General features: G+C 39.4%; 1 protein-coding gene across 6 annotated transcripts in view; it reads right to left on the bottom strand.

Annotated features, from left to right (window-relative positions):
* Positions 1 to 11,901: 11,901 nt before the first annotated feature.
* LOC103134254 (multidrug resistance-associated protein 4) overlaps positions 11,902 to 13,401 on the bottom strand; it is a 50,590-nt gene continuing 49,090 nt past the window's right edge. For all 6 annotated transcript variants that reach the window (XM_016668613.1, XM_016668610.1, XM_007546416.2 and 3 more), the window contains one exon: positions 11,902 to 13,037. In XM_016668613.1, coding sequence (XP_016524099.1) covers positions 12,960 to 13,037 — 78 coding nt within the window. In that variant the 3' untranslated portion in view covers positions 11,902 to 12,959. The remainder of the gene's footprint in view (positions 13,038 to 13,401) is intronic.

Genomic DNA, 13,401 nt, shown 5'->3' on the forward strand with positions numbered 1-13,401 from the left:
AAGAAAAATGCAACTGAATATCAAGAGCTCTCCCACACTTTGTGAGGAAGACGTCAAGAGAGTTCATGAAGTGCTTATGTAATAAACCAACTCAAAATAGAGCATAATTGTGAAGCGGAAGGAAAACTGATAAGTCATTTTTGAACAATTTTGAAAAATGAAAATCTGAAATGTTTAGTGCGCAAACATATATGCAGCCCCATTTACACAAATACACTTATACAAAAATGCAATGCAAACAATGAAACAATTACCTCTATAGGCTGACTGTTCTGTGAAGGAGTCGGAGGAATGCACCATAAAACACCCACAAGACAAAATTGTGGAGAAAATTAAAAACGGGTTTAATTATTAAACTATTTAAAAAGCTTTGAACAAGACTGGGGACGCTGTTCAATCCATTCAGTAAGGGAAAGACTATATCAATTTGTCAATTACTTTGACAAGCTGGACAAGGGGAGCATTAAAAACCAGTCAAAATCCCCATAGTAACATTAGAGGCCCTGCAACATGTATGGCAAGATAAAATATTTTGTTGAACAAAGCTTCATTAAATCCCACTTGCAGTTTACAAGTCACATAAGTGACAAAACAAACAACATGGAAGGCATTGCTCCTGTCAGACGAAACCAAAATGGCCTAAATAGAGAATATTATGCATCTCTGGCACTCTGAACATGAACATGCCGTCAGCGTTTTGAAACATGGCGGTGGCAGTGTTATGCTGTAGGGATGTTTCCCCCCACCCCCAGCAGGAACAGGGCAGCAGAGGTGAAGGGAAGATGGATGACACTAAATACAGAGAACTTCTGGAAGAAGACGTGCTAGAGGCTGGTGGGTTCAAACTGAAGGTTCACCTTAAAGCAGTACAGTGACCCTAAATAATAGAATGGCTTAGATAAAAGAATACCCATGTCTAAACATGGCTCAGTAAAAGTCAAGCTCTAAACCCAATTGAGAATATGAAAAGACTTACAAATGTAGTTGCAAATCTGCAGTAGGTAGTCCTACAGACTATAAATGTACTCCACACTTTTCAGAATTTTCTAAGTAAAAGAAACAAAAATGATTCCATGCATCCTTTAACTTTCTCTTCAATAGTGAAGCACTGCTTTGAGTTGGTCTACCACATAATATCCTGATACTGCCACATCAAGTGTAAAAGAGAAAAAAAATAATTTAAAAACAGTATAAGGGGTCTGAACACTTTTGCACAGCACCAAAGCTCCTGATTTGATTTTCACACGGCAGCTGCCCTCCAACACACGGTGAACCCACGTACCGATGCTGTTGAGACTACAGCAGCTCCATCCATAGCTGCAGGTCAATCATGTGGAGCGTGCGTTCACGGTGGCAGTTCAGGATAAACACGGATACATCAAGCAAAAGTGTCTTGATATTCTACTGGCTTGCATCAGGCATGTGTGCTACGCTTATTAGCTTAGTAGACAGTTAATTGCCATGGTGGGTGGTTGGAGTGCTAGAAGCCTGATCTTGGGAGTATGTCATATTTGTTTAATCGGACATGCAGATGCAAATAACGTGTGACAGACTGTGACCAACACAGCCGGAACATAAATACTGTTAAGTTCAGAAATGTTCTTGGCTCAGAAACCATTCCTGCATAAAGGCTATAAAGACAACCCACTGTTTATCTATTTATTTATTATATTCAGCAATTTCACTTCACGGGCCAAATTTGACAAAAGGATAGAGGGAACAAAAAAAAATAAAATCCTTCTGAAATAGTAGCGTGCCAGATTCCGCTTTGTTGTGCGTTCTGGGTGCTACAACCCTACACTAGTTAGCAATTGTTGGCCCGATTTCATTATCTGCCGCTAAGAATTCATGTAAAACAACAACAAACAAGAAATAAAAATAAAAAAAAGTGTGAAATACGAGCTCAACATGAATGAGGGGAACACTCGGGTTTCACAACCTAATTCGCATTCCTAGAAGGATTTGTAATTTGCAAAACACATCGGAAATCTGACAAACAGGTGGGGGCACAGCCTCTTTAAAACTGTGCAATTCAAACTAGCATATAGTGCGAAAAGCTTACTCGCAGATTGATGAACGGTGTAAAGATTTCACATCACAAGGAGTTCTGATTAAAGCCATACGCCACAAAGCGGCTGCTACTTTTTTTTTTTTTGTATCGGCTCTGCAATCTGCCTCACCTGGGTGAAATTGTTGTTAATGCAGAAATAATATCAATGCAAACGATATTAATAACCATGATGGGAGAAGCTGGAGTAATGTCAGTTAATCAATGGGAACAAATCATGTGCGCCTTGCTATGATCATCAGGGGGAGTGTGAATATTAATGTTTCCGTCTGAATCAATGCTAGGGTTGCATACATTGCCACCAGTGTTTACTCATGGTTAAGACATTTCTTTCTTTTATGTTTGGCTGCATCCTTGAGAGCAATCGATGAGACACTAAATAGAGATAAGATACGAGCCGTTACCAGCGATTCAAAAATGGCAACAAAACATTAGCGATTGTGTTATTGTAAAGTGTGAAGATGGGCTGTTCAAATTTCAATTAACTTGGGTTTGTATATGCTGATATTAATTAAGAGGGCTTGCAGAAGGACAACAAAAGAGATGGGTTTATTGTCTCGGAATATTCTCATGAAAGCTGCATCTGTATGTTGCACAACCTGGCTGCCTAATTAACTAGCGAGGGAGGAAGACATTGCACAAGGAACCTTTTGATTTGTGGACGGTAATAGCGCCGGGCTTGAAAAAAATACCTGATTCTTTATTTCATTATTTGATAAGGAGGCCTGTAATGAAAATATCAGCCCAGGAGCAAAGCAAGTCAACATCACTACTTAAGTGCAGAAAGTGCTTGGAGCAGTTAGTGAGAATGAATTACCTCATGACTACAGTTCATTAAATAAAATGTGAAACACACCTGGTGGGCTAATGGAGGACAAATGCAGAAGAAGTGGCAGTGGGAGCACGAGGCGACGCGGGAATCAGAAACAAAGCTGCACCTAGTCCCTCTTTGACAGGTTAATAAAATGCCTGCTGCCGGAGCGTTCTCGCCACACTTCTCCCTCCGTCTGGACTCGGCCGTGCGACGGCGGCGTAGCGGTATCACCTAGAGCAATCATAACATTCCTCTCCTCCAGGTCCGGAGCTGGCTTTAAATTCTCTCTTGGAAGCAGAATTGCTCAAGGGGGTCAAACAGACAAAATTTCGGAGCGATAATGGGCTAAATATCAGTTTCGTCTGTCACTTGTAATCACTGGCTCGGCATTAAAAGCATCTTTTCTTTCTGTTCTGCATACTTCAACCGTGAATGCTTTTGAAATGGGTATAATGTAATCTGTGCCGCAGATATCTTCTGCTTTTGTGCGTCTGTTCGGGAGGTGAATGTCCGGGCCTATCGGTTACTCTCTCGAGGTGATGCATACACTCTCTCTGGGACAAAGGTACAAACAGATGAAGGATATACTGTGCTGGATATTTCTACTCTCTCAATTTTCATGCCTATTTTGGCTACTGGAAAAATTATTTAGCTGCCACCAGTTTTTTTTTGTTTACTTTTAAGAAAAAGGACAAGCTGATGCTTGCAGTTCCCTGAAGATACTTTTTTTTTTTTTTACATTTTGTCACATTGACCAATTTTAGCCTATTTTTCTGGATCTTTATGGGACAAAATAACAGGAAATACTGCATAATTGTGTTTAGCTGAAGAAGGATCAATACATGCCTTTTGAACTATTTCAAAACATCTAAACCGATACCTCTAAATAAAATCTTGTGCTACCAAATTCCTAGATTTATCCTAATTAGAAAGTAAAGAGAAACAATGGAATCCCACTGGTGTGTGTAATTGGTGTGAACACAACTTTGCTCGGCAGAAATGGCAGAGATAAAGTTATAGAGAAGCTTAAATGAGTGTTTGTGAGAGAACTCTTCAAATGTTCTCTGTGAGAGCAACATTTTAGTTTTTCTTTGTGTGACAAAAAACTTCAACAGCACATCATCCTAATACTCTATCTCAACTGTGAAACATGGTGGTGGCAGCAACATGCTGTGAGAAAGTACTTCCTCAAAGCTGTTGAGATTTATTTAAAAGATGGATCAATTTCAGGAGGGGGGTGGGGGGAGCCCGAAAATAAAGGCAAATCTTTCAAAACATGATCTTTCATCTGAACTAACATTGTCAGCAAAAACCTCAATGATCTGAAAATCAGACAACATGCCCATTGCAGCTGGAAGTCCCTGCAGAGATTCAAAATTTGGGTTGGAGAATCATAAATGCATGTCACCCTGGAGGCACAATCTCCACAGTAAAATATGATGGTGGCAGCAAAATGGGTGAAGCTAAAAATGGCACAGTCCAGGAAGAAAGGCTTAAACAAACTTGAAACACTGGCAGAAGTTAGTCTTCTTTCAGGATAACAACTGTGAACATACAGCCAAAGAGACAATGAGAGGTTTACCTTAAATAAACTGCAGCTTTACCATATTTGTCATGTCAAGTTTATTTGTATTGCACATTTAAGCAACAAGGCAGTTTCAATTGCTTTCCAAAAGGAGGTTCTATGAATATTATGTCAGGCAGGTTGAATTCAAGTACAGGCCAAACTTTTTGTTTGTAACACAAAACAAAACTATCAACCATTTTCCTTTCTCTTCATAGTTCTTCACTACTTTGTGCTGGTCTGCCACATAAAATCTCAACAAAATACAATCAGTGAAACACATTCTGTGCAAAACAAACATTCTCGACTTTCTGTAATTCATCTGAATTAGAAAAAGTTATGCCTCCAACATGTACCGTGTAGTAGTTAGTTTCTGTGTTATTAAAAGTGACGTGACACAAAATTTCCATCACGTTCAGCGTGAATTTGACGTTATCTTCAAGATGCAAAAGTTTTTATTCTTGCACCACGATATGTGTCAGATTATCCACCCGGCTGTCTGTCTGCATTACTATTTCATTTTTCCACACTGATGGTTTAGAGAATAAAGACACAGGGTTTAAATACAATCCCCCAACCGAACAGATGATCCTTACCAGATGTGCAACAGATAACGTCAGCCTAATCTTTGAAAGCAAACAGCGGGATTGCTATGTGTTCATTGAAGAGGAGGAATCAAATCAGCTTTAAGGTTCAAAGTAACTTCAAAACTTTCCTAATTGCAGTTTTAGCCATTCTTTGAGGGAGGAAAAAAAAGCAATGTTTATTTTTTCAAAAGATCCCTGAAAATGTGTGCTAAAAATGCATAAAGAGACAACTCCTGATGATATGTACAAAGCAGAGGAAAAGGTCATTTGAGCAATTACACAGGGACATAAACTGGCTTGTTATAATGCTCTGCCCCACTTTATCAGGCATCTCCAGCATTGTCCATAGGGAGTTAACTTTTAGACTGTTTACTGGTTAAAAAGGCCAGGCATGCATCTAAGGCCACATAAGCAAGATAATGTATCCCAGGCTGCAAAAGCAGGCAAATCACTGTGCATTAAGACTGGCCACACAATAGACAACAATGCCTTGCATAAACACTATTTAGAACTATTCACACGGCATTGAAGAGATGGGCGTCGACTCGCCATTGCTGCAAAGCCGGCGCATTGTGGAGAGGTGAAAAGAAGTCTAATGAACAGGAAGCCTTATTTGAGAGAGCTGACAGTAACCATACAACAGCCGCATTGTGTGCTTGCCACCAACCCTGTGGGTCTCTACATTAGGAGAAATGATGAGAAAGTAACCCGAAAAGACACAGTGGGCCCTTGGACCCACGTAAATGCAACCAGACAATAATGGAGAGGGGGGGGGGGGACACAAGCTGTCCCCACCTTTACCCAGAGCTGCACGTTTACATGCACAGAACATCAACCGCTCTCATGGCTGAGGATAAAAGCCCCCCTGGCCAGATGGAACTTTGAAGTACATTTTGGGTTAGTTTGCCACCAAAGAGTGCAATTTTAGTGAAGAAGTTGCTAAAATATATGTCATACATTTTAAATTAAATGAAACTCTGCAGGGGCAAAGTTTCTTGTTTTGAAAGTCTTTTTTTGGGGGATGTATGCACACACACACACACACACACACACACACACACACACACACACACACACACACGCATTCACATTATACTCCCTGCCACAAGCTTCATCAATCTCCAACAAAGAAATGACATCACCAATGAGTATAGTCTTTTGTAGCGTTTAGCAATAAGCCTTATTTACTGATGAGATAAGCTCGCTGCCATTGTCTCCCCGGCCACTTTGCTTCTTTCTTTCGCAGCTGAAGAATCAAATGGCACTTTTGGAAGTTGGCAGAGCATGTCCGGGATTTAAAGGCTGAAGCATGCAAAGATATTTTCTATTTGGTGGCCTCTCAAAGCACCACATTAGCCAGTCTAGTTCAAAGCACTGGGCACAGGTAAAATTGCACAAGTGGGGAGGGAGGGGGGGGTCTGTTTTTATTACTTATTGATCACAGTTTTCTTGTGTGTCAGTATGGTGAGTCTGGCTGCCTCACACAGTCGAGTCAGGTTAGACGTTTTGCGTACTTATGATATTTAGCATACTGACAATATTTGGCATGCTTATTATCATACAATTTTTTTCTTTTACTGTAAGATTACTACTTGTTTATGACTAAATGTTAAAATCTTAGGCATAATTTGTTGAGCGTCAACAATAATTTTAGTTCACATCATTTTTTAGCATTGGAGCTGGCCACTGTTGTCACTGTTATGTTGATATTTGTGTTTGGCTTCAGTTATTGGCTGGGCTCATCAGAGTAACAGTTTCAAAACAAACATGGCAGAAGAAGCATCTGCTTAGATTTTGTCATTTTTTCCCCCTTTATCTTCTATCTTTGCAGTTTCAGTTGTTTCGTACTGGATTATCTCGAGTGGAATGGTCTGCACTGGGACCGTACGTCAAATCACAGCTGCCAGATGTTTATGTCTTTATGCCAGATGTTTATTAGAATATAAAATAAGTAACTTTCTATATTCTAATCATCGTCTTACTATAAGGACACGTGGTTACGTGACTCCAATAAATAATATTTACCTGCAGGAGGTCTCTTACAGTTACTTTGGTCCATTGAAGGATCAACAACCTCTCAGAGTTCATGAGATTCAGTGGACAAGTTGAGAATCTGAAAATTAATCAAATCACATAAAATAAAAATTTTGTGCAATTAAATAACATTGAGGAATTTGACAACTTGTAATAACTCCTTAGACAATGAAAATGACTAAATACAAAAAAAAAAAAAAAACTGATATGCAATACTTTAAATACCGAGACACAAATCATTGGCACTTTAGGCTTGTTTTTAAGTTTGTGAAGTTAGATTGTGTGTTTGCGATGCTTTGCCCTGTACAAGATTTTATGGAAACTTTTAAACATGTAATGTTCATTGCTCCTGTTCATGTTGCTGTGCGGACATTCACTTTTAACTGTGAAAAGTGAATGTCTTTCCACAGTTAAAGACATTTTTAATTTTTCTAATTAAATCTAAATCAGATTTTTAGATTTGAGGCACATTTAAAACAGACAAAGTATTAAACAAGAGATGCAATTCTCTTGTTTGCAAGAGATGCAATTCAAAATAAAAGCTGTAATAGTCATAGCTCCTTTTTCCTTTGGAGTGTCACTTTTTACTGAACTGAAGCCTATTTTTTGTTGATTTCCAGTTCATTCTTGTCATATTTGATATTCTCAACAGTTTTTATATATGTATATAAAATATATAAACATGTTTAATGTTCTTCTGTCTTGTTATATTGGTTCTCACATTTTAAAATCCACATATATGCAAACGTTTCATCATGTGCTTTTGCTGTGATGAAAATTAGATCAATTAATTAGCTGCCAGATTTTGTTGGTGGTAGGAGCCCTTAATAATTGAGTGGTATGTAAAATGCTACACACAGTCTGCAGGTTCAAACTGACCACAGCCTGGATGATTTATAAAATATAATCACCTCTACACGTGTGACCTGTAATTATTGTTTGTAGCACTATTACTCAGAGTCCATAAAGCCTAGCCGGGTTGGCCGCTAAACTGCTGAGGCACCGTGATGCAGTGTGCATAGTTAGACCTCACGTGTGCATTTGTTTATGCTTCTGTGGAGACATCGCTGGCTTGAAGTCAAATACAAAGTTGGGAATCAGCACAAAGTTGTTCTTGTCGTCCCTACTTTTCCAAAGTCTGTCAGGAAAAAACTTGGTCTAACTAGGTTGTTGCGACGATATAGAAAATATAGCAACCAACACATTCTGAATTGAGAGCCTATTTTTAAAAAGATAAAAGCCATTTTCTAACACACTACAACCTGCGTCAGGGCATATATCTTAAAATGTGCTATTTGTTGTTTGTTTTCCTTAGTTCCACACAGAGTCACGTCGGGCGTTGGGAACTTGTCAGATATTCAGTTTGTAGTCAGTCTCAGGGGAGTCGCTCCAGTCCCCCCCCCCCACCACCTACACAGACACACACACACACACACACACACACCATGTCACCAGTCAGGAACAAAGCCGCCACAGTCAATTCTCCTAATTTCACTGCAGCCTGTCGAAATCCCGTTTTCCTTTTCTCCTTCTCTTCAACGAGCACTTTATGCCAGGATCAGTCAGGTCTGAGTCGCCAACAAAAACCTGAGGCTCTCGCTTCGTCGTCTTTCAGCGCCGGGTTTGACACTCCCCGGCTCCCTGCCATTCACACGTCTTCGTCGTGCAATTTGTTTCCATTTGTCAAACAGCAAGTATCCGTCACAAAAGAAAGGAAAAATGCTGGCACCACAGAAAGTTTCTGACAAACATTGTCTCCCGAACTCGATGCGGCCCTCAAGACTACCTGCCTATTGGCAATTTACACCATCTTCAGTTTATTATAGGTATTTGTTACATTATTCCTTATTTAACGGACAATGCCTACTCCTTTAACAGAATGCATCAGGTATCACTCCCAAATCAGCGCCAACAGATCACTTCTCTCTTAAAAGTGAGGATGCTACAGTTTGAATCCATCATTTTCATTCACTGCCTTCACGTAGTGCTGACTCTTTATTTTCTGCTTTATTTCTTTGGGATTAAACCTCATTGTGTGCACAGCCAGGTTTCTCACGCATTTTATTTATTAAGGCTTTATCAGCACTATGTTGACAGCCTTGCTATTTGCAACATGTATTCAAATGCATGTTAAAACGGGGCTATTATTGGTGGACGTAGGAAGTTATCTGCTAAATAATACTTATTGTGCAAAACTTTGTCGTTGTCGTTCTTTCGCTGAGGGAAAGCAGATAGGATATATGCCTACTCTGATGTTAGATTGTGCCAGGGGTATTTCTAGAGCTTTTTTTTTGTTTTTTTTTTGGCTGAAGTCCCCAATGGGTTTTGAGATGCTGTCAGTGCTGCGTCAGGTGCATTAGTACCTCGGAGAGCCGCGGTGCTCCAGCTGCTGCGCGCCCTCGCGTTCTCCCCCCGGCCCTGGCCGCCAGCCTGACACCCGACACAAAGTAATCACAGATCACAGCATTTAATCACTGAAACAAGCACTCCAGAGGACCCCACTGTCAATATCCCACTCTCTCATTATCTGTTTGGATTGCACATCCACACTGTCAGATACACAGAGTGGAAAATTAAGATTAAAAATATGGTAATTTCATTTCAGGCAGCAGGCTCCTCTCACTGCCCCATTGTGCTATTGATTACCTCTGAATTCAATTTTTCTTTTCAATGTAAACTTTAATCTATTCGCGAGCCAACAATCCTTCTCCCAAGGGGCCATTTGAGAGTAAGTAACCATTTAATATGACTTTGGCTGAAGATTCATTGGCTTTAATGAATTGTGTAAATCACTCAGCTTCTAAAAGGGGCTGATGTCCTGCAGTTCACGACCCAAATTTGGGGCTGGTTAAGTACATCCTTCTAAACCGGCTTAAGTGTTTACGAAAAAAAACCCCTAAAGGGGAATCACCATCTGTGTGAAACCAAATTAAACAGCTCCATTTCTAATGGATCTGGTAATGAAAATGTTATAATAATAGAGTGGATAGCTACAACTAGGCCTGTTGCGATAAACGATAAATCAATTAATCGCACGATAAATTAAACCTATCGACCTCATTTTAATTGTCGGCTTTATCGTCTCTTTCTGTCTTTTTTTCTTTCTGTTGATGACACTGAATGAAAAAAGGCTCAACTCCGGTGCTCTTCCTTAGTGTAATGTCCAGCACACACTACACGAGTTGTTGGAGGACTGTCGGCCCATTTTCAAAACCTGACAGAAATCCTAGGTATAACGGTTCGATCGGGTTCGTCGTGCCGTGTGGTGTCCAGCCACATGGGCACAAAATAATGGCTACAAGTCCAGTTAACTAATTTTAAAACCAGGCATTAATCAATGTTTTACTAGAATCTACCTGTGATGCATGTGGCTGGAGTCAGCGTAAAGTCCTGACTGAATGAAAATCATTATAACCTATTTATGTCACGATAACTATGAACAGCTGAAAACTTACCAGGTTTATCAACTGCGGTAGCAATTTGGCTCCAGTTCCTCCCCTTGTCATTTCTATATTCTTTGCACGAAATGTTGAAGAAATATTAATGTTGTTTCCACATATCATCTCCAATGTCCGCTGGACTTCGGGTTGCGCCGTGTCAGTTGTCCTAATTTCCCCTTAGAAAGCACGGAGGAGAATCCGCGCTTTCTGATTGGCTACTTGTCACATTCAGCTAAGCTCCCAGTCGGGGAAAACCCCCGATTTAGATCGGAGCGACCACGACGATCTACATCATACTACAGGATGATCGGTTACGAAATCACCAGCGAGAATCTTAGATCGGCCAAGGTTCTAAGATTATCGTAAGAGGAAATTGGGGGCAAAAAAATCGTGTAATGTGAACTATTGCATTAGGTAGTCAGATGTGCCCATCTTCTCTATTTAAATCTCGTGATTACTGAAGGGCAATATAGTATACAGTACAGACTTCATCATCTGCACTCTTTTGGTTGAATACTCTATTTATTTCCACTTTGGCTTTATGTTGTTTAGTTTTTATTCAAGACATTTTTTGTTAATGGAGACTGAGAATCCATTTTATTTTTGTTTTTGGTTGTTTTGTTTATTTAGTTTATTAGTTCCAGTGTTATGTGTTCTTTTGAAAATAAAGTGTATTTATCTATTGCAGGAAATCACATGATTATTAGTCATTTCCACTAAATCAGTGTCAAAAGGTCTTGAAACAATATTATCGTCTATCACAATAATTTTTTAGACAATTAATCGCTCAGCAAAATTTGTTATCGTGACAGGCCTAGCTACAACACTTTCTTAATAAAAAAAATAAAAGTAAAAAAAAAATCACTTGACTCACTTGGTAATCACCAGGTAGTTTGCTTTCACCACTTACCAATTTGTAGCATCATGTTTGAGACCCACTGAAACCACTGATCTGCCCGAGGCAAACATGCCATTCAGACCAGTAAGCATCTGAGGAGGGAGGAACCGTTTGTGAGTCAGGACAATTGCAAGTTGAATGAACAAACATCTGAAGGGATATCATTGAGACGTCGTTACAATGTCTCGCGTGAAAACGCAAAGCGACATCGCCTGGTTTCACAAATAATCATCCGTCACAGCAGAAGATATTTTGAAAAGTAAACTGCTGCCACTGTGCTGTTGGCTGTAGTAACTTTACTAATATTATATACCACAGAGAGATTTTTTTTTTTAAAACTAGCATTATGTTTGGAAGTCCTTGTATCCATTTTCTTCCTCTCGTTATTCAAATATAGCAACTCTGCGATGGATGTATGAGCATGATCATTACGATGCTCATTACGCAGTTATCAGTTTTTTTAAATAAAAATGCAACTAAAAATATAAGCTCAATATACAAAAATATATCTTAGTGGTTTATTCATGTTAGCCTATACAACAACATGATCAAAAACAACATTGAATGTTTGCAAAAGTAGTGTTCTGGAGTGAAAGACATCAGTATTGAGGGATATTTGAATTCAGATTGAAGTATCAGTACTGGATCAAAATCCCCCAAAACCTGCATCAGAACATCTAATAAAAGCTCTACAACAGTTAATTTAAGAAAGCGAAACAAAAGCAGGGAAACATTGTAGCTATGTCTTCAGAGCCATTAAAACTGGGCTCAGTTAATCCCAGTTTGTTCACAAACTGTGGGCTCACTCATTGCCATTTCACATCATCCTGCTTTTGTACCTTTCTTACTAAATCATTGCGCAACTGATTATTTCTTTTGGTTTGTTCTGTTTGTCAATTATAAAGAAAGAGAAAATAAATAAAAAAAACAATACAAAATACAGAAGGGGCAAAATGACCAACACCCAGTTTGGTCAATTATTTCAGCCAAATGTTGCTACATACCAGAGTTTAGGTAGACATAAAACCACTAGAGTCAAAGTGCAGGAAAACCGTTCAATTAAAACAATGCAATTACTAACAATCAATAGTCTGATGAAGGCACAAATTACCCCAAACACTACTGGCTCCTGGCTAGGGATTTTCTCTCTTTCCAAATAATAAAAAGTCTAACAAAAATAATTTCTTCTTCCACGGAATATTAGAATTTATTAAACTGCAATAAACATATTCAACGTCTTCCCTTCTATTCATCACATGTGCAAAGTAGAAGTTACCCAGGAGGACAGAACATACATTCATAAACACAGCAGCAGGTAATCAATAAACAGTCACCCGGCTATATGCGGTCAATAAAAGGCACGGCCTGCTTCACAAAACTTCTCTGTTCCAGGCCAAAAGTCTTTGCCAATCAATGCAGTGCACACTAAACCTATAATGCCTTTTGGGAGTCTGAAGGCATTTTGTGTGCACATCAAGGAATCCAAGCATATCTGGGGAAAGATTTGGTCTCTGTTGTTCAGCACGAAAAGGACCACAGAAACTCTCCAAGTCGTCAAAGCGACGTCTCGAAGATGACACCGATGTCCTTGGTGCGCCGCGTGTCGCTCTCTCCTTTTCTGTTCGCGTGAACCTGAAAGCGGATCAGGGAGGCAGTGTCACATCACAGAATGCCAAGCACACTTTCCAAATCTGAGCTGAGATCAGTTAAGGTGCGATTTAAGACGGGATCCAGTCAGAGCGCGGTGAAGGGATTTTGTCATCCACTGAGGCAAGCCAAAGTGGCTTATTTAGCCTAACAAACAGGTGTGAAATTCATAGGAGGAAAATTTTGGAAGATAATCACGGGAATTATTTGTGGGGGTAATTTTGTCAACTTCTTGACTTAAAAACTATTGGAATTGGAAAAAGTGACTGTGAAAAGCTTCACCCTACATTAGGTAGTGTAACTATTCATGAGTAGATTTAAGTATTTTTATTTAAAATGTCTGGAAGTT

This window comes from Poecilia formosa, unplaced genomic scaffold, assembly GCF_000485575.1.
Source record: "Poecilia formosa unplaced genomic scaffold, Poecilia_formosa-5.1.2 Scaffold16, whole genome shotgun sequence".
Lineage (NCBI taxonomy): Eukaryota > Metazoa > Chordata > Actinopteri > Cyprinodontiformes > Poeciliidae > Poecilia > Poecilia formosa.